Source organism: Etheostoma cragini, chromosome 23 (assembly GCF_013103735.1).
Source record: "Etheostoma cragini isolate CJK2018 chromosome 23, CSU_Ecrag_1.0, whole genome shotgun sequence".
Lineage (NCBI taxonomy): Eukaryota > Metazoa > Chordata > Actinopteri > Perciformes > Percidae > Etheostoma > Etheostoma cragini.
The window spans coordinates 7,677,882-7,705,008 of NC_048429.1; the positions used below are offsets into that span (position 1 = coordinate 7,677,882).

A 27,127-nucleotide genomic window follows, 5' to 3' on the forward strand; every position below is an offset into this window, starting at 1 on the left:
TGTGACTGTGATATACACATACTGAGAGTCCAGGCTCCCCCTTCTCCCCTTTTCCTCCTTCAATACCCAGTGTACCCTACAGTAAAACACATTTACAAATGGATGTGATTAATTACATTCTATCAAGCTACAGTATAAGGATATGTACCAAACAGTATTAAGTCCCAGCCCCTTCCCTAGTGAACAGCCAGCACCTGTAACCATGATTACAGTTTTTAAACATCTTTCACTACAAGACCAATGTTTCAACCACAAAGTTTCTGGTGAAATACAACGAGTACATTTGTTAAGTCACCTAAATGTATTATAGTACAATTCTTTTAGTTAAGTTATTGTAACAATCACTTAGTCCAAGACCAAAAAATGTAAGATGCATGTTTCAAAATTACCCTTTGAAGTGCTAAAGATAATCTGTTAGCTTCACTGTTTTCACATTACAGTAGGCAAAAATGTAACTGTACATCAAATTCAACAACAAAATATTTACATAATTCTTATCTCATTATCAGAAGTGTGATCAATGTAGAAACCTTCCCAAATCAGAGATAAGGAGCAAACTATTATTGCAACATGACTGTAAGCTTTTGTCTAATTATAAATGCTGTAAAATAAATAAAGACTATGACAGAACTGAAAGAAAATATTTACAGTAAATACTGTCAAAGTTTTCTGTAGTACACACTACGCTAATCTGCATCAATTCGGTCTTCTAGTTTTGGCCATAAGCAACGAGCATTGTGTTAGTAAAAAAGGATTTTAACATGAGAGAAGAAAATCCTGTCCAAGGTTACGCATGTCAAAAACTGGTGCAAAAGTGGCACTATAGGTTTGTTATACAAAAAAAAACAATACTAACACTAAAACAATTAATGCAGCTTCAACATACATATACTACCCTACAATTATATGCAATATAATGTATCAAACATAATGAAAAAGTGAATTTAGGATACAGTTACATGTATCTGCATGATCACTAAAGGTAGCGTTTCACCAAATTGGCATGCTTACAAATCCTCTCCACTGTATAAGTTTGTTAGCCAGTAGAGAAGGGAGGGTGTGTGAGTGTGTGTGTGTGTGTGTGTGTGTGTCTCACACTTTCTCCTCTTAGTCCTGGAGCCCCGGGTGTTCCCCTCTGACATGGTTTGGTTTTGCCCCTTCTGCCCCTGTCCCCCTGTTTGACAAAAATTAAAGTGAGCACAGAGAAAACACATTGCAAGTTTTGAAATTTAATTCATACTATGCTAACAAGAATATGTATAATGGGACACAAGATAAAAACCAAAGTAGCCCACTCACTTCTGAGCAGTATGAAAGACAAAGTAATTAGGCACATCCTTGGAATACACTCATTAGAGGTTTTCAGCCACTCCCTGCCAACTCTGAACGTCTGGTAATTGTAGCTGAAAGGAGCTATTTAAGTAAGATGTTACTTGAAAGCTGCAGGCGAAAACAGGCTTCAGTGTGTGTGTGTGTGTGTGTGTGTGTGTGTGTGTGTGTGTGTGTGTGTGTGTATGTTTATTAAATAAGTACATGTCTGTGCTGCATTCACTGCTGCAGTACACAGAATGCATGCTGCCAGTCCCTCTGAACATCATTGCTAATACTCTTTTGGGGCATTTGTGCGATAGCAAAATTCTCTTATTGTCAAGTTACTGTATCAAGAAAACTAATTCTGAATTATTCATGTACATATCTATGTTTTAACCCTACCTGTATGATCCCAAAAAGAGGATGATACATACTTGAAAGGAGAACAGCTAGACTGTTTTCAAATTGGTATCTTGCGAAAATTATGTAGTAAAGATGTGATCAAGACAACAGCTTCCTAATATAATAAGATACTTAATGTTGATAACAAGCCCACATTTGACTTCTCTTTTTCTTTCAATTTATCAGTACCATAAAGCATTATCAACGAAGTGAAAAAGATATAAGTCAGTGTCATATTTCCTCAAATACACCATGGAATACTGTACCTTAGGCCCTGTGTCCCCACGGGGTCCTGGGGCCGCTGGTGGTCCCTGATCTCCATCCCTTCCTGGTTTTCCTGCTGACCCCTTAAACCCTGGGAAACCTGGGAAACCTGCTGCACCCTGCATGGAGCAAGAACCTGTTGTTATGCTGTTTTTTTCCCTGAGAATTGAACGATATATCCAACTGTCCCGAGCACATAATCAGTGGTGATAATAGTTGGATAACGACCAGTGATATCTATGGTAACTTACTAACCTTGTATCCTTTCACTCCTGGATCACCAGCAACACCATTGATGCCTCCCTGTCCCTTATCGCCCTAAAGTGATATCACATTATGAGAATAGTGAGTTTGTATACGTTTGGGGAAGGGAGAAAGAGGAAACAAAAGTATGTGCACACTTGAATGTTTACCTTGCGCCCTGTGAGTCCATTCAGCCCAGGTATACCAGGGGCGCCCTGCAACCCCATATCTCCCTGTTTCACATACACAGAGTTATCTACATTACTGACAGGATTTCTTTGCATAACATGGTAAGATAAAGTACAGTATAACTCAGTTTTGGTCTAGATGCTAAATCTGGCCTAACCTTTTCTCCATCCAGGCCTGGACTTCCAATGTGTCCGGGTAAACCTCTGAAACCCTGTAACAGCAGGTAAATGAAAGGTAACATAGCAAGCCATATCATGCAAATAGAGAAGCTGCAACACCATGAAAGAAACTAAATAAAAGCAGTGTTTAAAAAACAAAACAATGAGTGGGACAACTGTGACAAATATGTGTCTCCACCTTCTCCCCTTTCTCCCCTTTGTCTCCTGGTAAGCCTGGTTCTCCTGGATCACCCTGTGGAAAAAATAATATAAATAAATGATGATAAATTTTAAAAAATCAAATGTCAGGATTAGTTATATATAGATTTTTGATGTACCTGATTGCCCTTCTGGCCCAGCAGTCCCATGTCTCCTTTGTCCCCCTTGGCCCCGTCCCCTCCATGATCCCCATTCTGACCCTTAAATCACATCAAGGGTGTTACTGTCAGTAAAGATAAAAGTTAAAGCTTAAGTTATAATTACTGAATATGTGTTTGCTTATGTAGATCCACCATCACTCCATTGAGTCCCGGCTCCCCTGGATCTCCCTGAAAGAAAAGAAGATAATGTCACACAGAACTAACTTAAAAGGGTTGAATGGTTAAACTAATGTTGTTGCAGTGTAAAGATTTACCTTCTGGCCTACTGGTCCTCGTGCTCCAAAACGCCCTAATGCCCCCTTAGTGCCTGCGTCACCCTTTATGCCCTTTCAAACACAATAAAAAATACTTCCATTGTTATGATTTTTCTGCAATCCCATTAATGAAAAATCAATGTATAAAGCTATTATGTAAGCAATTAGATAATTGTCTTTTCAGAGACTTAATCACAACTGGTATGACATCACTGCTGTGAATTGCATTCCCATTCTCTAAACGTCTTGTGGAAAGTACTCTTTTTTGTGTTTTTTTATGTTTACATCAGGGTTGATTACCTTGAATCCAGGAGGGCCGTCCTCTCCCTTTTCTCCTTTGTCACCATCAAAACCTGGTTGACCTCGCTCACCCTAAAACAAAACATACTCAATTCGAAATAGGTCTTTATTCGTTTACTTCATGTGTGCTCTTAGATTATGTTTGTATAGTTACTATTAGTATTAGTATTCATAAAAACATTTCCTCCCAATTCCTAAGTGTGTAGCCTTTGATTGTTTTAGCCTTGTACTTCTATTATTTATTGTTTGTGTGTTTGCTGACTTGGGTACAATTGCCCTCGTAAGAACAAAGGTGGTTTTCATTTGTGTTGAGTCCAAACCAGATGGCAAAAATGATACAGGATCTCACCGCCTGCCCTTTGGAACCCTTAGATCCACGGGGTCCTTGGATTTGAAGCACACTCCCCTGTATGAAGGTATTAAATTGTGAATGATAAATGTAATCTGTAACAAAGGATGAAGCAAGTGATCCAACATTCCCATTCCTGTACTTCTTGTCGATGTACAAACTGCATGTGAAGCCGGACAAAGAAATATGAAGATCATCATACCCTTTCGCCTCTAACTCCAGGTAACCCACGTTCACCCTGCAAAAAAACATGCTTTTTAAAACGACTTTCCCATCATTATTTAATTTACGTGTTTCAACAAAAGCACATTATATTACTAAAAACAATTAAATTCCAGTTCAATGTAATCAGCTTTTGGTTGCATTGTCAGGAGGACATGAGTCCCTCAGTTGTAGTCTATATCCATAATGATCCAATTGGATTGCTCAGGTGCGGCCAGAAAATTCCACTTTCACTCTTTTCGGCCGGAAGTCCGTTACCTTTAGCTTTCTTTGTGTTGGCATTTTAAACTCCAGCGGATTTATGAGGACTATGCTTCTCAGATCTCTGCAGGGTAAATCCAGACAGCTAGGTAGACTATCTGTCCAATCTGTGTTCTCCGTTGCACGACTAAAACCTTTTGAACGTACACATGTTCCACCAAAACAAGTTCCCTCCCAAGGCTATTTTGCAGCGGCACAGTGGCTCCGCCCAGCGCTTACCGCCACCCAAGTAAATTGTGATTTGTTTAAAGAAATGCCAATAAAGCAGAGCATGTTGTTCTCCCATTACATATGGTGATATATCAGACTTTTGGCAAATCCAGTCAACAAGACCACAACAACATCTTTTTTAGATGTGAAGACTTTGAGTGTTGTTCTTTGCTCGGTTTTAACAAAAAGGAAACATTAAAATCGCTTAAAACAGACGCATTAGCTGACTCAAATGAGTGATGTTCCAGATGTTCCATGCCAGACCTTCCTTCGGCAATGCGAGACTAATCAGTTGTAACACTTCAGTAGAGAAAAAACAAGGCAGTCTAACTGAAAACGGACCAATCACTACTGCACTTTAAAATGTATGGCAAATTCCTATCTTATAAATGAAAAGGATTCTGTACGAGATATTGAACGGACATTGAAACATTGAAATGTCAATATGGCCCTCGTTACTCAAACCGTGTACAGCACTGCTGACGCAATAATAGCCAGTCATGTGGGAATCATCTTTGAAATTACTGCACCTTCATAAGTTTTGTAAACTTGGTGTACATATTTTTATAGACACTGCTCTGTGGATAGTAAAACATGAAGTTACTAGATGCAGTCCTTTTGGTGAACAACACTTTTAAAAAGGTCTAAGGATTAAAAAGGTCAGAAAATAGCACAGAATCTTGGACTGTATGTTGCATCAGATTTCTAGCCTGGGAAAACCCTAACAAACTTCCGGCAAATTTGAGATTTGCTCTGCAAGTCCGTCTGGCCAAGAGCCCATTTCCAATTCTTCCAAATTGAGGCACTAATTACGATAGCGCAGCGACATTGAAGAAGATTTTGTAAATAACAAAGATGGCTACCGCCGTGGAACATCCGGGACATCACTCGTTTGAGTCAGCTAGTGCGTCTGTTTTAAGTGATTTAGACATTTCCTTTTTGTTAAAAACCAAGCAAAGAACAACACTCAAAGTCTTTATATCTAAAAAAACGATGTTGCGGTTTTGCCAACTGGATTCGCAAAAAGTCTGATATATCAGCAGATGTCATCTCCTTCATTGCTCTGATTGGTTTCAGGTCCATTTACATTTCAACCTTTGGATGAAATGCAAAAGGTGGCTTCAACATTATATTTAAGGAATTTTATTTAACTTAGTCTTGTTTGCTGAAATGAAAGACACCAAATTGGCATCAAACATCGCAGTAATCAAGTTTTAGCATATCATTCATTAAGTGAAGGAATCATATGAAAAGATTAATTTTTGAAACGTTACAAACACAATTGAGACAAATCATGTAAAATAGCAGCTGACCTTTTCACCTCTGCTGCCAGGCAAGCCTTTTAGACCCTATTACAAAAAGGGATTAAATTAAAGGATTTTGAAACTCTAACAGTCTTAAATTAATTTTTTTACTCAGTTGTATTTTGAAAAGTTACTTACTAAATACCCAGGAGCTCCTTTAATACCTAGAGTGCCTTTTTCACCCTGAAAAGAAAAGAAACTTTGAAGTTTTCTGCATAATCCACCAAAATTACAGGACTGTGCTAAATACTGTACAATGAAAGCCAGAATAGGTAGATTAGATCATCCTAGAGTAAACTGTCTCTGAAACTGGTGAACATTGAGGGACTTTCCCCCTGAACCTAAACACAAACTAAACCTGCTTAATATTGTTGTTCACCATCACAGGGATTGTCTCAACTCACCTTTCTGCCTGGGAAGCCGGACAAACCCCTGGCACCAGGCTCTCCAGGAATACTGTCACCCTGATCGGGACAAGACAAAGCCATCTTTCTACACTGCACAGATCAAAATGACAGTAACAGTATGCTGCTGCTACTACTAACATAACAATAAGTTATTGTAATATTGTGACAGATTATAGGGCCAAACTAAATAAAAGTAAATGGTACTCAAATATAATATATACAGTATATAAAGTACCTTTTCTCCTTTTCCTCCAGGAACACCAGGAGGACCCTTTTTAGAGAGATGCAGTGGTAGGAAAAGAAAATATTCTTACACATAATTTCAAGTTGGCAATCAATAATATAAAATGTCCCTTATATTATATGATGATAAAACAGAATCAAATCCTTACTTAAAGATGTTTAGTCATACTTCATATGGGAAACTAAGAGTATCAGATTATACGTGTTTTTCTTTTAGAGTAGACAGCCCCATGAATGATCACTAAAATCAGACACTTATTTTCTTACTTGCAGCCCTGCTGCTCCTCGAAGTCCTGGCGCTCCAGGTGATCCATTCTTCCCTCTTTTACCCCGGTCCCCCTGCATTAACACATAAAAACATATAATGTCTCTTTAAAAAAAACAATAACAAAACCTTTGCTGTGTATTTCTATATTCATTCTATATTCATAGTATCTATTTACACTCCTTCACTGTCTTAATTTTTCCTGATCAAAGTGAGCTAAATGGCAGCTTTTAAGTTGTTATATGATGATGTACCTCTCTGCCTGGCTCTCCTGGGTCCCCTGGGGGCCCCCTGAGGCCTGGGGAGCCTTGCATGCCTGTGCTACCACGGATACCCTGTATACCCTGAGCACCTGGAGGCCCTGGCTCACCTGGTTCACCCTAAGGTAAAAAGAAAGATGAAGAGGGGGAGAAAGACAGACACAAATGAATTCTTTGGGAGACAAACACACAGTTAAAGGTTGCTTGTTATCTGAAATGTAATTATTCAACTATTGTATTACCTTTGAATAATTGCTTTCAAATAAAGGCCTTCTTTCCTTTATCAATTTAAATGCTCAAACACAATTTGAGATGACTCAGTGAGTCACTAAGCCAATTCCATTTGCTAAATTAAAACCGCGATGAGAAGCAAAATCAATCAACGAGAACACGATGGAAAAGACTGTGGGGATTCACTGATTTAGAGGGATGTTATAAATAAGAAAATGCTTGTATTGTTTTGCTTGAAATTTCACCTTCTGTCCCGGAGGACCAGCCTGGCCTTCTGGACCTCTGTGGCCAATGCCTGGCTCTCCCTAAAAACACAAACAAACATCTATAACATGTATCATTCCTTTACAATAAAACCTCAACTCCAAGATTTCACTGTTACAAACTAAAATAACAAATCACAGCTTGTACACATTTACCTTTTGTCCACTTTCACCAATTTCCCCCTTAAAAATTTGGAGAAAAAAAGTGCATTTCAGTTAGAAAGTGTGCCTCAGCACATTGATTTTCATGAGCCAAAATAAACCAACACAGATGAATTTGAAATAAAAGACACACTAGACAAAAGAATAAGCAGACTTGTCAGCATGTTTAACAAGGGGAATTATTAATGTCTGCTTTAATCTACTGTCTCACAGTCAAACAGAAATAGAGCAGAGGATGACATCAAAGGCCTACACTCAACTGGCTTAACTGACAGGCGAGACGGGAGAGCAGTACCCCCTCAGCTCTGATGTCATTGCTGATGCACTGTGGGTAGGTGTGGGAGAGCAGCGATGATATTTTTATGAACTGGTGGCACATTTTGTGTTGCGTCTGTCGTTCTTGTTCTGTGATCTCAGGATGATGATAACGACGCTTTAAATTAGTATAATCAGTGAGATATCAATGACTCAGTAAATCCTGGCAATGGAAGAAGGAGGTTCAGTTTTTAATGGTGAGTTCACCCAAATTTCAAAAGCCTCATTCACTTTTAGTGGCATCTACCCGTGCAGATAGTTTTGGATTTTGATGTGCTCATGTATAAGTTTCAGGATCTAAAACCTGCAAAAACTAAATGGTATTCCCATCCGCCTCGATAATGTGCGCTTTGTCTTCAATGCAAATGTTAGCATGTTAACACGCTAAATGGTAAACATGGTAAACATTATACACGCTGAACATCAGCATGTTAGCGTTGTCATAGTGGCCATGCATTTAGCTCAAAGCACCACTATATTTCATCCTCACTCAGCTGCTACCATGGCTGTAGACTCTTAGTCATGTTTGAATGTAATTATTCAACCCGCCGACCACCACAAATTAAATTCCAGAGAAATAGCTAATAAATTTAACTCAAATATGGCCAAATGAAAGAAAAACTATTGCACTAAATACCTGTAGGTACATTAAGTAAAAAAAAAAATGAATTATGATATTTGGGTAAACTGACCCATAACTGACCCTGAATTAGTGTTGCTAAAATTGAAACGCTTACGTTTTTGTGTTTTAATTTACATAGTTAGGCTCAATTTTGTTTTATTGTTGTCAAGTCCTGTACTATTAGAGTAACTGACATCAACATGGAATGTTTACCTTATAACATTTCTGATTGTGTCTTTGGCTTCACAAGGGCGTAAAGTTTTATTTAAATATTTAAATAAAGTTAGTCACCTTTTGTCCTGGTGTTCCACTCTCACCTGGTTGTCCCTATTGCATAAGAAATGTGGAGTACATTTAAGCATTGCATAATTAAAATGGACATTTATTCCAAGTGTTATGAATACTTAAGGCCTTTACCTTTAGGTAATAATACTCTGGAGGGTACAAGTATGGCTGTCCAGTTTCTTCATCATAACCCCCCTGTCTCCCCCTCTCTATCTCCGCTCTCCTCCTCTCCCACTCCTCCCTCTCCCTGTCCAAGTCTCTCTCCCCCTCCGGCGCGGTTCTCTCCCTTTCCAGCTCTTTCTCCCTCTCCATTTGTTCTCTCTCCAGCTCTTTCTCTCTCTCTACATTTTCTCTCTCCAACTCCAGCTCGGCTTCCCTCTCTTTCTCCAGTTCCTCTCTCTCTCTCTCCATTTCCATCCTTGCCCTCTCTCTCTCCCTCTCCAGGTCCTCCTTCTCTCCCCCCCTCTCTCGATCAATGTCCTCCTCTGTCTCCCATTCGTAGTCTCCACTCCTCTCTTCCTCCCCATAGACTGGATCAGGGCCTGTTACTGTATACCCATCGGTCCCCACTCTTTTCTCTTGTTCCATTTCCCACTCTTCCACTTCTTCCGTTTCAGTCTGTTCCTCTCCTCCAGCTTGTGTTTCTGTATCACTGTATCGCTGCCTCTCCATCCATTCTTGCCTCTGCCTCCTGGTATGTGTTTGAAGGTCAGAGTTTCCTTGCTTCTTCTGCTAGAGAAACCCGTTTTATGACACACACCAATGTATCTAGAAGTTGCAACATCTTCAATATGATTAATACTTATTTCTCATTGTTGATAACAGACTTACATTCCAGCTGTTGTAACCTTGAGCTCCAGAGGACAGATGCTGAAATTAAAAATTAAGGGGCAAGTGTCAAATATGGGCGACATTTAGTGAACATTAATTGAATTTACATACTTTATGTGATGCAATCTGAGTCAAATGTATGACGTTTAAATTTTTAAGACTGGACAAATTTACTTTTTGTGCCTCCTTGAAATGACTTCTTCCACCTGGGGCACCTGGCATAAATACCTACAATAATAAAAATGATTACGACTGCCATTTTTATTATTAATCAATGTCTACATAACCAGGTGACACCTACCATGGAGTCAGGCCAGGGGGCGCTTTTCTTCACCCTGATTTGGGATTGAGGCACCTGTCAAGCCCCCCCAAAACTCATGAGCAAATTTATCATTTTGATGCTTCCTATCAAACAGCTGTAGTAATATGTGTGCTTTCATGTAAATGAGGGTAAAAATGTAAGAAAGAAAGACACAGACTTGCTTAGAAAGTTACTGGAACTTTTTTTACTGAAGGATACATGCACAGAGAGGTTAAACAGACAAAACAACATAATAACAGAACATTTTCACCAGTGAAAAAATGTATTTGTTCTGGCTACAGAAATGCTTATATGCCACTACATTTGGAGTAATATCATTGGCGCTCAAAGATGTTTGGTGAAGTAAAAACACAACATATTTTCCATGTTTTAATAAATAAAATTTCAATACAACTTGTCAGAAGTAAATTTATTTAAATTGTTGGCACAGGTCTTTTGTGTTTTATCTGATGTGATATATATTTGTTACAGATTTGTCTTAATAAATAGATTAGTAGTTGTAGATGAGGTAAAGGCTACAAAGGGGTTTACAATAAACAAAGTGAAGAATGAAAATAACTCGGACATGAGGAAACAATTCTGGTAATTTCACAGCAGTGCCTGATTTTCTATAGTGTGTTACTCAAACTAAAAGCCATCATACAGGAAGTGTACTTTGGCCATAGCTTTGGGTCAGTGACTTTGTCTCTGTGTAGAAAGAAGTCCTTCCTCAGGTTCAGGGCTCCTCATCAGCAAAACAGTTCACAGTTTATTCACACGCTCCATGAAGTGTGTGCTATCTTATGAATGCTTAACACCCTATAGTCACCGTATAGTCTCTTGGGACTTAAGAGACTTCCTGTTTAAAAAAAAATGAGAGAGACAAAGTATTAAAAGTAACTCTCTGGAATTGACTACTATTTCTGATCATTTCCATTCAGGCAAGCTTTAGTGAAATCATGCTAAAGGCATGCTGCTCAGAAAGGCTGTCCTGTCTATCTCTATGATGGTTTATTTTCATTCCCACTGTATTCACATTAGCCTTATACAAGCATGTGCACATTTTTTTGCACTGGTGAAAATTTCATAGGAAGTAGAAAATAGAAAATACGATGCCAAGTGATCATTACTTATTTATGGAATACTATATATTATAACAGGGAGAAAGTGAAGCCTGTCCTCTGTTTAAGCACTTGTCCGTCTTTTTCAGGCATCTTGTGTTAAGCGTATTTAGAAGAGATTTGCATTCCAAGACATGCAAGGGGCTTCAGAAACATTCAGTTAAGATTCAAGTCTTTCAAATCAAATCAAAGCTTTACCTTTTCTGGTTCGTCTGTTGGGATGGGATGTGTAGGAAGTGAAACTTCATCCTGTTCATTGACAATAAAAGAAGAGATAAGAATGTTAGAGTGAAGGGATACAGTACCAGTCAAAAGTTAGGTTAATTTGAGAAGATATAAATCAACCTCCACTCCTTGTTTTAAGAAGTGTCTCAATGATGTGATTTCCTGTCTTTGATAAGGTGGAGTTACTTTTTGTTTTTGGAAGACATGCAGAAATACATCACAGGTTGGATTTGAACCCTGGACCTCTGTATGAAGGCATAAACATACATACGCACCTGCTCTACCACTTATCCAACCTGACCAGCAGCACAGATTATTTTTGGTAGAAGAAAAAGTCTATATAAAGAAGTTCAATACACAATACGCAATACGCGCTGGCAGTGATAGATTCACTAAACAACAACCTTTATTAAACAAAAAATATTTAAATGCTACATTTCAAATGTGTAAAATCCACCACCTAACTTACTAATTATTACAGTATAATTATTTTAGGAATTATGCATGACATATTTTTAATTAGCATTTTTGCCAAGCACTTCAAGTACCCCCTGCAGTATTTCAAAGTACCCCTAGGGGTACATGTACCCCATTTTAGAAACACTGATCTATACTGTACGCCCGCGATGGACACTGGAGACACAGCCTTTCTTAGCAAGCATTGTCAATTTGTCTTTATTCCCCGTAAATCAGTTTTTAACCTGTTTTGTTGTTTCTTGGTTGTGTTTGTGTATTTGTTAAAAACAAATTAAGAAATATTAAAATTGTGTAACACTTCATGCATTGAGTGTAGATTACCTGTGCATCTATTTGTCTGTTTATGGAGGATGTTAGAGGATAACTGGAGGTTCCCGTCAACGTTTCTAACTGGGCAGGACTGTGTGTGGCTAATTTTTCTTCCTACAAAAAGATTTAAAAAAACATCATAACTAGGTTCTTATTCTTCAATAGCGCAGGTGTCTCTGCTTGCTTTCTAATATAATACTGTCTTACAACAGTGAATCACTTTCTGTAATCATCTGGGCTGCAGAATTATTAATGCCACACCTTTTCATCCACTGGATGGAGAATTGCATCTGTTTGAACTTCAAGCTGCATATAAATCAAACATGGAACATATTTTACATAAAAGATGTACTATAACATTTTTTACCAAACCAGCTGAAACAGATGAGAACATACTTTTGAAGCAAGTTTACCTGTCTGTTGTCTTTACTCTCCTGAGAGGTCGCAGGATAATCTGGGGAAAATTCTTCCTGTTAAGAAAAATAATAGAAATTTCATTGCAACTTTAAAACATTTACAACCTACAGATACTCCAGGGGATGACGCATGATGATGATGCAGTAGGCTGAAATGACAGAGTAATTTATTTTTAATGATTAATTCAGGTAGTGGGCGTGTCATTAATCAACTCTCTTCAGTGCTTAGTGTGGGAACAGATGAGATGTTGCTATTTCAAAAAATAAAAAAACCTAATTTGATAATGAGTTTGACAGGTCTGTTAGAAAGAAGCCACTCACCATGACAAAGCTTCAAATAAAACAACCCCACATCATCAATCAACACTTTAAACTGAAGTTTCCCACAGTTCATGAATTAGTCATACATTGCAGCAGTTGTCTACCTCATATTCATAACTGTATTCTTCGCCGTTATAAAAATCCTCTTCCTCTTCTTCTTGCGTGTCCTCCTCGCTTGTCTTTGGATAAATAAGAAGTGATAATAATTACAGAAGCATTCTGTTACATATGATAATTTAAGATTTGTGTCAGTGGCTGGAAGAAGACATTGCCAAGCGTTTACAAAGCAACCCATTATCAAACAAATACTGGTATCAACAAACGCATGCTTTTACTTTTACTAGCCACACCATTTATACAATAACTGGTTAATTCTGTTTGTTATATTTTAAAAAAAAGTTAGTATATTATGATTATTTCTATGATTTTCAAGTACTAAAAGTTATTTCTACATTTAAAAAAATTATGTTAAAGTCATTATGTTAATAAGTTAGCAACAGCCAGTGTCAAGAGTCTGTGCTTACATTTTGCAGGGTGAGATGGCTGTGTTAGTTTGTTTTTATGTTGTTTAGTTGGGGCAGAAGTGAAGTTAAGGTTTTAGGTTTAGTTTGGACCCCTTCAAGGACATTTACCAGGCGTTGTCTCTGCCTCTTATGTCGTCCTTTATTTCCTTTGCCCTGGTTAAGTTCACAGTCAGAGAGAAAAAAGATAAAGGTTTCTCATGCTTCAGACGTCGATGATGATAAAATAATGAAACTACGAGGTTGATACTGTACGTTTTTTGAAGATATTTAAAAGGGTAAAAAGTACTCAATGAATATTAAACATGAATGCAACAGCTCCACATCAAGATGTTTAGGAGCCCTTAGTGTTAAAGTTACCAAAAAGGTTTAGACATATTTCTAAAGGACCACACTGGTAGCTTTGCATAATTCAACCCATTCATTACAAATCAACTATTCTTGGAGGCTTTCCATACATCTATTCAATTTTCTCATTAGATTTTAATATATTCTAATGCAATGTGTTGCTGTATGCACTTTATTGTCAAGCACATTTACTTTACCTGCAATTAAATGTGCTATATAAATAAATTGTCCTTGGCTAGATTGATGTCCTTCCTTCCAGGCAGCCACTGACTTTGGGTCATGACTGAATTCATCAGTTGTTTTCCTTTTTACATGTTTTATGAACTTGTTGAACTATACTCTGTAAGTTGATTTTCATGGGCAAACCCAGTCACTAATGATTACACATGAGGATGAGGATGATGATGATGATGATGATGTTGATGATGATGACGACGACGATGATACGTTGTCTATGATATCTTTACCTTCCCACGTTCCCGGTTCTTCTTCTTTTGTCCCGAGTTCTTCTTCAGGGAGTCTTCTTGAGTGAGGAGAACCGCTACAGAGTCTGGCAACCCTGAAACAGTCTGACATGCACATTTGAATTTTTATCATTTTGCAATCAGCAGAACATAAATGCTAGACAAAACAAAGTTTGTCTGACATTTGATGTTTTCCATACTTACTATTTCTCTACTAAAACATGACCAACCATTGTTTTTCATCAGATCATGTGAAAGCTAGCCACAGATTAGATTAGAGACCTGAAGCTGCCATGACATTATTATATTTGGTAACAAGGATAATAATTAAAAAATTATAATAATAATAATAATTTGAGGAAAACGTTATTAGAAATGTGAGACACTAAGATCCCATTGTGCTCACAAATAACATATAACAATAACTTTAATTCCATGTTGCTGAAACTGATCTTAAACTATCTCTTTAGAAACACAATATATTCAATTATAGATTTAAAGTTGACATACTTTTTAATAAAATGTCCTTACCTCCTGGGTCGTATTAAAATTAATAGTAGAATTGACTACAGTCCAATTCACTTTGAGTGAAGCTACTCCGTCACTATCTACTCCTTCCTTCCCACTGGAATCCTTCAACTCCGTCTCAGTTCTGTCAAGCTCCTGCTCTCCGTTCAGCGGGGTGAAGCTCCATAAAGTGGGACCCTCTGCTGGTTCATTTAAAGGATCCTTCACACCAAAAGACAGAATTAGTGGAAGTGACAGATTTGGACTATTAGCATCGACCTGAGTAAACATTTATATTATGAATATTTTTGATGATATAGTGTACACAGTGGGTGAAGATCTGAATGGTTTGTGAAAGATTGTTTGTTCTTTCTTTTATACTTGTATTCAAATTTGTTCTTTTTAATGTGTTTTAAGATGACACTAATGAAACATGCTCTCTAACGTGTTGCTAGAGTTAGTGTAATTAAACATGAATGGGCCGACAGCACCTTGTCTCCTGAAATCCTTTAAACCTTTTCTGTGTATTTACACCTTTAATGAGCTTTCAGCGCTTTTCATACTGAAACATGTACTCTTGAATTGAAAATCAAAATTCTTGGAGATACAATGATTTGTCTTGGAAAGAGCTTTAATAAGCTGATCATACAGAATGATTTTTTAAAGATTTCTTTTTAAGATATAAAGACTCAAGATGGAGATTTTGAGGTCACTCACAATTGTCAAAGACTCTTTAAAAAGCAGTCCATCTAAATCAGGGCCCTGGATGGTGTCCAGCACTTTCAGCGGCTGGCTGCTGAGGTCGAACTTCACTGAACTCTGTTGAGACAACGCAAATAGAATACAACTATTGTTTTGTTTTTTACTGCCCTTAGTTTTAGAAGTCTTGTGATCTTCTTTATAAGGACACAAAAGATACGAGTCCATGAAATTTATTGATGAGAGTTAAAATTATTGATAGTTATTTAGTGAATACATGGGGGTTCAGGTTACTGTTCTACAAACATTTATGTTTTGTAAAACTGTCTCATAATTCCAAGAGGCAACCTATGCTATGAAACCTTTTCCTCTCACACACTTCTTCCCTTACTGTCCGTACTTTGTACTCAGTGATGACGTTGGACGTGTGAGTTTCTGTGTTTTCTTTCGTTTTCTTGGAGGTGCCAAGCACATGAAGCAGCTCCTCTATTCCATCCTGCAGCAGCCGGTCAATCAAAGCCTTCAGCAAAGGCAGCTGAGAAATAGGTTTTATTGAGAGGGTGAAACTGGGATACAAATTCTATCAACCTCAAAATGTATACAATGTGTTGCTCCGAGCTCACCCTTATGCCATATGCTTCAAACATCACTTCAATGTCCTAAAGAAGAGGAAAAACATACTGGTCAAAAGTGCAAATTGAGACCATGTATCCCAGAGGAGGAATTACTACATCCTATATTTACCTTCATTTCAACAGATTTTCCAGGAGCTCCAGCATCACCCTATGAAGACATTAGTCAAACGCTTTGTGTTTGTGAAAAGTGCAATATAAATTAAATTTATTATTCATTTTAATACAAATGAATATAAAGTCATTTCCATATACATATGTTTTTAGGGGCTACTATTTAAAAATTACCGTGTCTCCTTTCAGGCCTCTTTCTCCTTTATCTCCCTGCAAACAAAAGACAAATGAGCTACAGAACCAACATTTCAGATTTGAATAAACTCAGTTTCAGTATGAACCCAATTACCATCCTACCTTTGTTCCCGGTGAACCCTAAACACACAGAAACAGAAGAGCAAGACATTGGAACATGCATCTACAATGCAAGACATCAAGTTTGCCATAATGTAACCATATGTGTTTGTAGATAATGTCACGACTCATTACAACCCACAATAAAAGCACAATAGTCATTGCTGAATAATGACACAGGTATTGTGCAGGATAAATATGGATTATGCCATGCAACAGCTGAAATAAAGTGCCATGAACTAAACTTTCAGAAATTTGTTCTGTGTAAGACTCAAACTCACAGTAGCTCCTGGAGGACCCATCGGGATTGGAAATGCTTCTCGGGTTTCGTCTATGGTGGCACCCTGAGAAAAAAAAAGTCTAATCTGCAAGGCAGGTCTAGATGTTTTTCTGAATCTTCTCAACTAAACAGTAATGGGCCAAGGTGACACTTATAATAGGCAAAACACTGAATGTACAATTTAATGTACAGCTTTTAAAAGAGGTTTGGAAAAAGAAATCAGCTTCCCATTTAATAAATCAAAATCAACGCAGGTAGTAATATGTACCTCGGATGTGACAAGCACTTGCCTACCAGGCAAACCTGGAGCTCCTGGTTCCCCCTTACTACCATCTTTACCCTGTGAAGTAAGAAAAACACTCTAAAGTTGCTCGGTTTTCTTGTAAACAATGTTCATTTGTGTTATCCCAAAACCACTTACATTAGCACCCGTGTCTCCCTTGTCTCCCTGGAATGAGAGGAATGTTAACATGTGTATTCCAAAAACAGCCTCATAGATGTTTTAGTTGGTTGCCATTAATTTAAAAAGACCTTGTTGCCGTCATCTCCTTTCAGCCCAATTTCTCCCTATGAAAATAAAATAGGTTTAGATTTTTAAAAATTCACCTTTAAATAACACATTTTGAAAATCGGAAAACAATTTCTAACTATTAAAATAGCACAGATGTTAAAGCATGAAAGTCATCATCCAGTGGGTGTCACACATTGTTGTGTAGTAATTGTCAGATGAAAATGTTCCTCACATCTTTTCCTGGCTGGCCCCTCTTTCCGTCAATGCCAGGTCGTCCCTGAATAGCGGAGAAAAGAAAACAATCGCTGGAGATCATTTTTCTGATTATTATGGGGAAAAAACACACCTAAAACAACATGTTATAACATTTCGTCATCTCAATATCAACCGGCGCAATATACACAGTGCAAAAGGCTGTGATACATTCCAACAGACAAAAGATTTTTGGTGTTGGTTAAAAGGAAATATTAGCAGAAAACGGCACTTTAAAATGTAACTGTCATTCTTTTTTTTAGTGGTGCATTTAATGTTTAATTCATTGTTTGATTTGTTAAAAAAAAAAAATTGGAAAGGATTTCCTTTTGTCCATTCGTTGCATTTTAGCAAAATACTGAAAGCAGCGGAAATGCAGAACTGAGAACAATATCTTATCTTAAATCAATATCTTAAATATCTCTTAATTGCAAGTAATATCTTTATCGTAATATAAAACAATGTTAACCGTATTGTCCATATTCCCCTAATATCATGGAGCCCTAATGGATAGTTAATGTTCTAGCCAGAGGCGCTGTAAATCAAAGTGATACTCACTGGAGTTCCCGGTAAACCAGGCATTCCAGCAATCCCAGACCGTCCTTGGTCTCCTTTATGTCCCCTCTGTTCACAAGCACACATACAACAAATGTATGAGCAAATCATTTTTTCTTCATAGGGTGTACCATGTACAAACAGATTAATATTTCCAAAACCATTGGTGCACTCACCTGACCAATTTCTCCTTTCTGTCCCTGGTCACCCTGCAGTTAAACATTTTGTGAGTAAGCTCACACTGTAAATGCCCAAAGCTTAATGAAATTTGGATGGGCAGATTTTAATAATAGTAAAACTCTTAAAAGTATAACCTTTATTCCTGGTTTCCCTTGTAACCCATCAAGTCCATCTCTTTCAGAACTACCCTGCAAAGCAAATGGTTTCTTACTTCAACAACATTTTTAAATGGAAGTCCTCCTGATACAAACTACAACAGTAAATTTGAAACAATGATGTATACACATACCGGAGATGGTGCTGGTAATCCAGGTTTCCCCTCTGGACCCTGTGGAGACAAACAAATATTCGAATATTGGGAATATTTAAAAAAGCTTACTAATTAAAGTCTCCTACCACACACAAAAAGATCAACTACAACTTATAAATAAATTAATCTAATTATAGTTACAAATAATAGAAAATAGAGTTTGTGTGATTAAAAAAAAACTGTAGGTAGAAGCAATTTCACCTAAGAAAGTGAAGAAAAGAGAAATTACAACTACAGGAGTCCTAAACTAAGAACAACAAATTGCAAGCAAGTCCTGAATAAACAAACAAAAGCAAGCATAAGTTTGGCTACCTTAATCAATTAATCTGCATATTTATTTTTGGTTATTAAAATCAACATCAAATATGGGTCTAGGTATTGTCTTCAAATGACTTATTTCAACTGACGAACAGTTAAAATCACCCAAATATTGAAATTAGTCTCATATAACACAGAGAAACCAGCATATTGTTGCAGTTTCATTCTCTGCCAATTAACTTATCCGTTAATGGACTGATTGAGCTCTATGTGATTCTTTGAGGGTTTCCACCTATGGTAGACGTGATCAGCGTACATCTTGCAGTATATTGGTTTGTGACATGTGATTGGATACTCACTCTCGGCCCAGGCACACCTTTTTCTCCTTTCAAACCAGGCTCACCAGGCTCTCCTGGTTCACCCTGAAGGAAGGGAAAGGCAAATAAAGGAAAGGCAAGAGAGAGGAGAGAAGATTAACTTGAATACCCTCATGAACAATAAATAAATAAACTAAATAAAGCATGTTAAATGCTATTCTTCAAGTTACCTTAATCACTCTGGTCAATATGTTGTTGTCTACAACAATCTACAAGGAAAAAATCAGAAATTAAAAGTTAACTTGCTTATTGATGGACAACTTCAGCTGACTGAGAACATATATTCATTCTCCAATGTCTTATGGGAGAGTGGTGTTTTTTTCTTTTGTTCTTCATGAGCTTCGTTACAATGAATGTCCTTGTCAAACATGGCTGAACTGATGAGAAGCTGTCAAAAATGATAATAGAGGCTTGTTTACTTGTTCTCCCGGAGGTCCAGGTTTTCCCTTTATGACAGCAGCCGCACGATCAAAAGAAGAGCACAATACAACACAGTTAAAAATCTAACATGTCACACTTCTAGACACAACCCATATTTGTAACACAAAGGAAAAAAACAGTAGGTGCACTGAAGGGTGGCATACACACAAAGCCAAACTTAATTAATGAACCTATCAAAATAGAAATCATGAAGTCACAGAGGGATAGCAGGTTGTGAAGATGGTGACTGACACAGAAGAATCATCAAAAGGCATCAACCAGAGAACCTCTGCTGAGAATCAACATGCTCATCAATAAGACAGAGAGAGAAAGAGAGAGAGAGAGAAAGAGAGAGAGAGAGAGAGAGAGAGAATTCAAACAATACCTGCTCCCCTTTGTCGCCTTTGTTTCCATCAGTCCCCTGAGGGAAAATCACATTTTATCTCATTCCAGTGATTTAATGTGACAGGAAGGTTTGATTGAAATGTTAACATTAAATGCCCTCAGAAAAAAAAAACTAAGTATTATACACAGTTTAAGTCTATTTCTTTCAAGGCGTAATTATCTTCTTTTACTTAAATTCAAAGAACTTACAAGCGGGCCGGGCATCCCAGTATCTCCTTTATCTCCTGGGTCCCCTGGTCGCCCTGGTAACCCGAGTGGACCCTGATCATCAATATCAAAAAGGAGTTACTGCTGTTTACGTCAAAAGCCATAAAAGTACATACAATAGCACATGTGATGTTTGCTCAACAGGAGTTCTGGCAAACAACATTTTGTTTGGTGGCCAGACTCCGACATCATCACTCCCCGCAGTATGTGTTTACATGAGATTTTGGGGAGTGATGATAAAGTAGATTCTCCCTGGCCAGAGCCTGCAGGTAGATGCTGGGGTGGTGGTGGTGGGAGCTACAAGTAGGCAGTGATACAGGTGTAGGGCAGCAGCAGCATTGACAAGGCAGAGATGGGGAAATTGCACAGCTTAAATAGACCACCAAAGTAAAGGTGTGTGTTTGGTAAATGATACGGGGAATGAGAAATGTCACGTGTGTGTACGGAGAGCAGCTTGAGAGGTTGGAGGTTGGAAATGTAAACAAATAGAAATGCAATATAAATCTAAAAAGTGTGTTACATTAAAAGCATACTCATAGAGTGACATTGTTGGCATATGGAGTGGCAGTGAGTGTCCTGTGCACCAATCAAGTCCAAATTTTTCGACCACACTGAACATCTGATCCAATGTGCAGACTTCCATTCAGTTTTTTATACCAATCATTGACTTATTAGTCCCTTATGTTCCAGAGTGAACTCAAAGATCTGTTAATGATGCTCAGCTGACTGTTTCCATGACACAGATGGTGAGTAAATTAGTCTTCTAGTCACACATGCAATCACCGCAGATTGGTAACTTCATAAAAAAGACTTCAGAATATATATTTTTATAAGAAAGCTTTTGTCTTTGTTGTTGCAATGGGGGTGGGGATTTTATGTATGTTTATTTTTGTTTATTTATGTTTATGTGTAATACACATAGTATAATAAACTAAATAATATATATTACACACACAAACTCAAAATAAATACCCTAATTCCTCTTTCACCAGGCTCTCCAGGTGGTCCAAGTTCACCCTGTGAAAGACAAAACCACATTATAACTTAGAGTTAAAGACTTCACTGATTATAAATCATCATGGAAGTAGCTAACCTCCTGAACAACAAAACAAACTGAAGCATCCGGTAACATGTTGACTGTACCTTAGATCCTTGGTCTCCTTTAGTTCCCGGTGCACCCTACGGACGGAGTCATGGTCACCAATTTTACATTTAAATACATTTTCCTGAGCTCAAGTTGAAATGTATCCTTTTATCTGTACAAATCACATATATTCTGACTTGTCCAAACGTTTTTCCCTTTGTCTTATGTTTTAATTAATACTTTGAGCTTTCTCTGACGTAATGTTTTCTAAATAAACCCTGGTAAGGGTGAATTCTGCTGTAATGTACAAACAACTTGTATCATTGCTGCAACAGCCACACAGGATTTACTTACATCTTTACCTCTTAATCCTGGTTCTCCGGGGTTACCGGATAACCCAGCCACCCCTTTGTCACCTTTGGAGCCATCGTGCCCCTGGACAAACACATTACATATATTTAACAACCTCTGTTTTAGATATATATGTGTGTGTGTGTGTGTGTGTGTGTGTTTGTAGTGGACTAGACTGTAGTTTGACCAAAATCTCGAAATCCATTATATAATAATAAAATAAAAAATAGACAACAAAAATTGTGCTGTTAGGGGGCTAATGTATAGCCATCAGATGACTACAATATTTACACAATGAGCAAAAAAACAAAACTGCTAAATCTAACTAAACTTTCTAAACTACTAGGCTAAAAGATAACAAAAAATCAACCTCTGTAGGATTTAGGATACCAGCAAAGTCACATGATAGTTCTGTGGGTTCGTCCCTAGTATTTTTTACTGCTATTTTTGGCCGCTTTCATTTCACACATAGGCATTTGACCCATTGCTCATATAAAATTATTGATAAGAGCAGCTTTAAGCAAAATACTTTACTGACTTTTGGGCCAGGTTTTCCAGACAAACCAACATTTCCCTGTGAATGATAAAAAGCACAACACATAAATATACTGTAATAGCAATGAACAGCTGTATTCTGCTTCAGTATTGCATGGTGAGAACACAGTTTTAGTGTTAAATGAGTGATCCCACTTTTTCAGGTGACTCACCCTCTCGCCATTTTCTCCCTTTGGTCCCCGTTGTCCTGGAATCCCAAAACCAGGACTGCCCTGCACACATCAAAACAAATCATACCCACATACAGCTATTCTAGCAGCAACAGATATTCAGTCTGTTCTTTTAATAATCTGAAAAATGACAAAATGCAAGCATAATGTACATAATTTCTTATTAACCTTCTCTCCTTTGTTTCCTTGTTCACCCTTTATTCCCTGGGGGCCTGTCGGACCAACTGGACCAATGTCTCCCTGACAAACAGGAAATATGCACACACGCACACATACACAGAATGTCAATCAACACGCCAAACAAAACAAAACAAAAGCTTCACTTTAAACGGCACCCTGTGGACTGAGATTACGAGACGTCCCATTCAGTGGAGCCTTCATGCCCACTTCAAAAGCTAATGAGAAAATCTTAATTGTGTTTGATAAGCGGACCCAGAGGACTGAGTGTGTAAGAAATACACTGACTAAATAATTAAAAATGTCCCGACAGAATTAAACATTAAGAGAATCACTTCCCTCTGGCTGACTGACTTATTCTAAGCCCGTTAAGATAAATTAAAAGCAAAAAACTTAGACATACATGTGAGGTCGTGACAAAAATGTTAATCTTTGGACTAATTGAAAAAAACGTAACCAGCAGCAGCAAGCAACACTTTCCTCCCCCTCAACAACTTCTCTAAGCCCAAGTCTGTAGTCGAGCACCTCAGTGGCCAACAGATGAAGACTAGTGCATACCTTTTAATAACGAAGATGTGAATATAGAAATATTTCTTGGAGATACAGCGTATCTGGAGTCACAAGTAGTCTTATTAGTTGAGTGAAACCTTGTTTGTGGATCCAAATAAAAAATTGAAAAAACAACATCCAGAGCTCATAATTAACTGGAACTGACATCAATATTTTGATTGGTAAACATGTACATGTACATATATTTAGGGCCTGAGCGCCGACAGTGGCAAAGGCCCTATTAAAACTGAAGAAATTATTATTTCCTGCAAATGAGTCGCCTTTTTGAGGGGCATAACATACTGAAAAACTCACCAAACAAGACAAGACATTTTAAGCATTCATCGATGGACAAAGAAGTTGTTGTATCTTGAGAGTACATTGTCATATCTGCCCGAAATTTCTCAAGATTGACAAGCGTCTAGACCTAGGATTTTTTTTAACTTTTGATCATAGCGCCCCCCGCTTGCAACAAGAGATCAGCCTTACACGACAAACATCACCTGAATTACATGAAACTTATGGCCACCAATACTTTAACCACGCCCATGTACTCAGGCCACGCCCCCTCCCATGGCTTTTGAACCGTTTAAAGTACAGTCTTGTGTGAGGTATCACTGAATTTGGCAGTTCCTTTTTGATTGGTGGTTTGACTCGCCCCCTATGCTTTAGCCACGTCCCTTTCATTAATAATGACCCGTTTGATGTAGACCACTGTGTGAGGTATCATTGAACTTAGTAGAGTTCCCTTTTCATTGGCAATGGTTTGGCCTGCCCCATATGCTTAAGCCGCACCCCTTTCATAACTAATGACCCTTTTATCGTAGGCTATTATGTGAGGTATCACTGAACTCAGCAGAAAATCCCTTTTTCATTGATGACGGTTTTCCCCGCCTTACCCCCCTACAACTTTTGCAATACACCATGTCAAACGGTGCACACTCCACGGTGCACGCTGTGTCCGATGGTTGCGTTAATGCAGGTTTGCGTGGATTGGCATCCACCAGTAACTCAAACATGCAAAGAGGAGCAAGGCCCCTTCCAACACTCCTTGAAGCTTTCTTTTGAATTATCAACCTAACTGGCTGGATTGCACAGAGCCTCCGTGAATCATAGGCAAAGTTGTGTGCACAACAAAAGAAATATAAACGTGGACATCCAAAGGTAGAGAGTTATGGTGATTTTAAATGAGAGATTTCTGTATTTGCGTTCTCTCAGCTGGAAAAGCCTGATGTCACATTATCCCAGTCAGTGTTTAACAACATCTAAATCATATTACCACACCACTGACAATCAGATTAACTGAGTTTGAGTGTTAAACGCTTAACAAAATAACTAATTCTGATTGGCTTTATTTGTTGCTTATTCAGTCGTGCATATTTATTATGATAGAGAAAATGGGTTTTAGTGGATTTAGGCCTTCTTTCCTTGTCACATTTAAGGTTTTTGCATACTTACAACAACACTGCAATGTGCAAAAGTGTGTAAAATATTTGAACCACGTAGACTGGGCAAACCCCGCCCACTCTGCAATTTGATTTCACCCTGCAGCTCTGTCTGGTAACCTCCACGTTTAATTCTCCTGCTTCAGTTCACAATTTTGCGGGATCCAATCACAAACTGTCTTATCTGCCTGCCGTGCTATTGGTGAGTTTAACAGAATGGCGATAGAGAAGTGACCAAGGAGCTTCTATGTTGACGTTAAAAATAGCGGCCACCGAACGCCACCAAAGTGAATCAACCCGGTGATGGCGCTGTCATTTCTACGTCCCCTAGGTCATTGGTCTGATTGGTTGAAGGACTGTCCAATTGTATACAGAGTCATTTGAACTATGTCCGTTGGTAAGGCCTCTTGTGCAGAGATAATACAGAGCAGACTTCCCAGATCAATGCTCAATCTCAAATCTATTGAGCTGGCTTGGTCTGGTGATAGCCAGACTAGGAACCACAGTGATGCATGTGGCCACAAAAACATTTTCCTGGATAAACAAAAGTTGGTTACTTACCCTGGCACCCTTTTTTCCAGTTGGGCCAATTATCTGTTGTGATGGGAAAAAGGAAACTGAGTCTCAAGTGCTTTTATTTTATTAGAAAGTTTAAATGAGTTTTAAATGTTTTGAATTCTTACACCCTTGGCAGGATCTCCAGGGGCTCCTCTTGGACCCTCATCTCCTTTTAACCCCAATGGCCCTGTCAGCCCCTGGAAAAATCAGATAATATGAAATTATTAAAATTAAATATTAATAATCTGAATTATGTCTTGCTATTTTATGTTACTTCATATATTGGGCCAGCTCTAAACAAAACTCTTTTTTACCTAATGAACTTCCAAACATCATAAATTCTTAAACACACTACAAACATTGCCCATCACTCTCTGCTTTCTTCTGTTAACCAGCACTTTATTATCCATTATGTTCAAAGCTTGAAGTTTTTGAATTAAAAAACGGTATCAAAAGACACGGCGATGGTCCTCATGATGGCTGTTTTTCCAGATAGTCGATTCCAAAGGACCATGCAGCCTCAAATTAAAAATCAGTGATGCAGGACGAAATTGCCTATTTGATAAAGATACCCACTGAGGTTTGACAATTTGGTGCATGATCATATGTAATCGTAACCATCTCTAAAGGAGCCTAATCTTGAAAACCTAAAAAAATGTCTTCCTCATTAGTTAATTTATCATGATCATCAGCAGCAACAGCATCCAAATGTCTGTTTGGAGACACTAGAAAACATTGTGAATGTATTGTGTGTTATTGGTGTTTCCAGCCATTTGGTCCCAGCTCAATGATTATATTGCTTCTGCCACAGGCTATCTTTGTAATCAAAAATGAATTACAAAGTTGATTTTAATATGCTTAGGTGAGTCAGTGGAAGCAACTAGGATTATGTTGGTTTAGTGGGACATGCTGACATTCCAGTGTGAAGGCAGTATGCAAATATTTAGAAGTTATAAGAATTTATAAGGAATGTTTTGTCTCAGCAATACAAAATGTTAACTTCAAGTTGCTAAAATGTGTATATGGTCAACTTAAGCCACATTCTATAATATGTAATCCTTACTCACCATGAGCCCTTGTGGTCCTATTGGTCCCATCTCTCCTCCTTCTCCCTGAAAACATGCATTTTATTCAACTCTGAAAACTGCCCAAATATGCATGCACACATTTGTATTCCAGTGTGACACCAGTGTAAATTAAATAATTAGTAGCCTGTTACTTGGCAGGATTAAATTGATTCTTTATATTAATTTTAGAGTGAATATTTTCAGCCTAATGAAGAGAGAGTGGAGATGTGTGTGGGATGAACTCACCTTGTCCCCCTGCTCCCCTTTGAGTCCCTTCTTTCCCTGCAGGTAAAAATAAATCACTGGCTCTGAATGCTTTCATCATTGATTCTTACACAATATTTACCATCAGGTAAACAGATTTTGTCTCATGAGACTAAGCTGGAGTTAATTCATATGCATTTGAGGCTAAGAAATATGCAGGAACTCATTGCTTGTTATTGAACAGGAGATATTGATGAAGTGCACACCCGTGGTCCGATGATTCCTTGGATGCCCTGCTCTCCATGGTTACCCTAAAAAGATTAATTACAAATGTTCTTTTACAAACAGTTTTGGGGATTTTTACTGAAACATGTCACATTCAGAATAAACAGACTTTTGTCATGTTCAAATGTTCTTTGCAACGTTGTTACCTTCAGGCCAACTGGTCCTGTTAAGCCAATATTTCCCTGCAAAACAACAGTTCAACAACTGAAACAAAAATGGGATTTTTATATTAATGCATCCAGAATCCAGAATCCTGTTCCACCTTAACAATCTGTCTATCCCATAAGACAATTAGTCTGTTCTCATTATATTAGATAGATAGATAGATAGATAGATAGATAGATAGATAGATAGATAGATAGATACTTTATTCATCCAGAGGGAAATTTTAGGCATCCAGTAGCTTAGACAACCATAACACAACAAACACACACACACACATACAGT

General features: G+C 37.9%; 1 protein-coding gene across 1 annotated transcript in view; it reads right to left on the reverse strand.

Annotated features, from left to right (window-relative positions):
- col7a1l (collagen type VII alpha 1-like) overlaps positions 1-27,127 on the reverse strand; it is a 55,249-nt gene that overhangs the window by 977 nt on the left and 27,145 nt on the right. Inside the window, exons 39-104 of the mRNA XM_034864121.1 lie at positions 26,827-26,862; positions 26,662-26,706; positions 26,438-26,473; positions 26,192-26,236; positions 25,250-25,321; positions 25,128-25,160; positions 22,564-22,635; positions 22,378-22,437; positions 22,209-22,244; positions 21,674-21,754; positions 21,379-21,414; positions 21,208-21,252; positions 20,218-20,289; positions 20,009-20,044; positions 19,623-19,649; positions 19,374-19,412; positions 19,186-19,248; positions 18,548-18,586; positions 18,393-18,446; positions 18,255-18,287; positions 18,082-18,147; positions 17,504-17,548; positions 17,292-17,327; positions 17,182-17,208; positions 17,029-17,100; positions 16,762-16,824; positions 16,484-16,501; positions 16,361-16,396; positions 16,185-16,223; positions 16,064-16,099; positions 15,841-15,975; positions 15,459-15,560; positions 14,766-14,963; positions 14,238-14,339; positions 13,534-13,578; positions 13,006-13,080; positions 12,578-12,634; positions 12,426-12,470; positions 12,177-12,278; positions 11,352-11,402; positions 10,033-10,086; positions 9,906-9,959; positions 9,732-9,770; positions 9,033-9,629; positions 8,907-8,942; positions 7,673-7,699; positions 7,499-7,558; positions 7,017-7,142; positions 6,765-6,836; positions 6,490-6,525; positions 6,252-6,311; positions 5,986-6,030; positions 5,857-5,892; positions 4,053-4,088; positions 3,851-3,907; positions 3,502-3,573; positions 3,202-3,273; positions 3,080-3,115; positions 2,906-2,986; positions 2,767-2,820; positions 2,567-2,620; positions 2,391-2,453; positions 2,233-2,295; positions 1,980-2,096; positions 1,097-1,174; positions 23-76 (exon numbers count right to left, since the gene is read on the reverse strand). Coding sequence (XP_034720012.1) covers positions 23-76; positions 1,097-1,174; positions 1,980-2,096; positions 2,233-2,295; positions 2,391-2,453; positions 2,567-2,620; positions 2,767-2,820; positions 2,906-2,986; positions 3,080-3,115; positions 3,202-3,273; positions 3,502-3,573; positions 3,851-3,907; positions 4,053-4,088; positions 5,857-5,892; positions 5,986-6,030; positions 6,252-6,311; positions 6,490-6,525; positions 6,765-6,836; positions 7,017-7,142; positions 7,499-7,558; positions 7,673-7,699; positions 8,907-8,942; positions 9,033-9,629; positions 9,732-9,770; positions 9,906-9,959; positions 10,033-10,086; positions 11,352-11,402; positions 12,177-12,278; positions 12,426-12,470; positions 12,578-12,634; positions 13,006-13,080; positions 13,534-13,578; positions 14,238-14,339; positions 14,766-14,963; positions 15,459-15,560; positions 15,841-15,975; positions 16,064-16,099; positions 16,185-16,223; positions 16,361-16,396; positions 16,484-16,501; positions 16,762-16,824; positions 17,029-17,100; positions 17,182-17,208; positions 17,292-17,327; positions 17,504-17,548; positions 18,082-18,147; positions 18,255-18,287; positions 18,393-18,446; positions 18,548-18,586; positions 19,186-19,248; positions 19,374-19,412; positions 19,623-19,649; positions 20,009-20,044; positions 20,218-20,289; positions 21,208-21,252; positions 21,379-21,414; positions 21,674-21,754; positions 22,209-22,244; positions 22,378-22,437; positions 22,564-22,635; positions 25,128-25,160; positions 25,250-25,321; positions 26,192-26,236; positions 26,438-26,473; positions 26,662-26,706; positions 26,827-26,862 — 4,389 coding nt within the window. The remainder of the gene's footprint in view (positions 1-22; positions 77-1,096; positions 1,175-1,979; positions 2,097-2,232; positions 2,296-2,390; positions 2,454-2,566; positions 2,621-2,766; positions 2,821-2,905; positions 2,987-3,079; positions 3,116-3,201; positions 3,274-3,501; positions 3,574-3,850; positions 3,908-4,052; positions 4,089-5,856; positions 5,893-5,985; positions 6,031-6,251; positions 6,312-6,489; positions 6,526-6,764; positions 6,837-7,016; positions 7,143-7,498; positions 7,559-7,672; positions 7,700-8,906; positions 8,943-9,032; positions 9,630-9,731; positions 9,771-9,905; positions 9,960-10,032; positions 10,087-11,351; positions 11,403-12,176; positions 12,279-12,425; positions 12,471-12,577; positions 12,635-13,005; positions 13,081-13,533; positions 13,579-14,237; positions 14,340-14,765; positions 14,964-15,458; positions 15,561-15,840; positions 15,976-16,063; positions 16,100-16,184; positions 16,224-16,360; positions 16,397-16,483; positions 16,502-16,761; positions 16,825-17,028; positions 17,101-17,181; positions 17,209-17,291; positions 17,328-17,503; positions 17,549-18,081; positions 18,148-18,254; positions 18,288-18,392; positions 18,447-18,547; positions 18,587-19,185; positions 19,249-19,373; positions 19,413-19,622; positions 19,650-20,008; positions 20,045-20,217; positions 20,290-21,207; positions 21,253-21,378; positions 21,415-21,673; positions 21,755-22,208; positions 22,245-22,377; positions 22,438-22,563; positions 22,636-25,127; positions 25,161-25,249; positions 25,322-26,191; positions 26,237-26,437; positions 26,474-26,661; positions 26,707-26,826; positions 26,863-27,127) is intronic.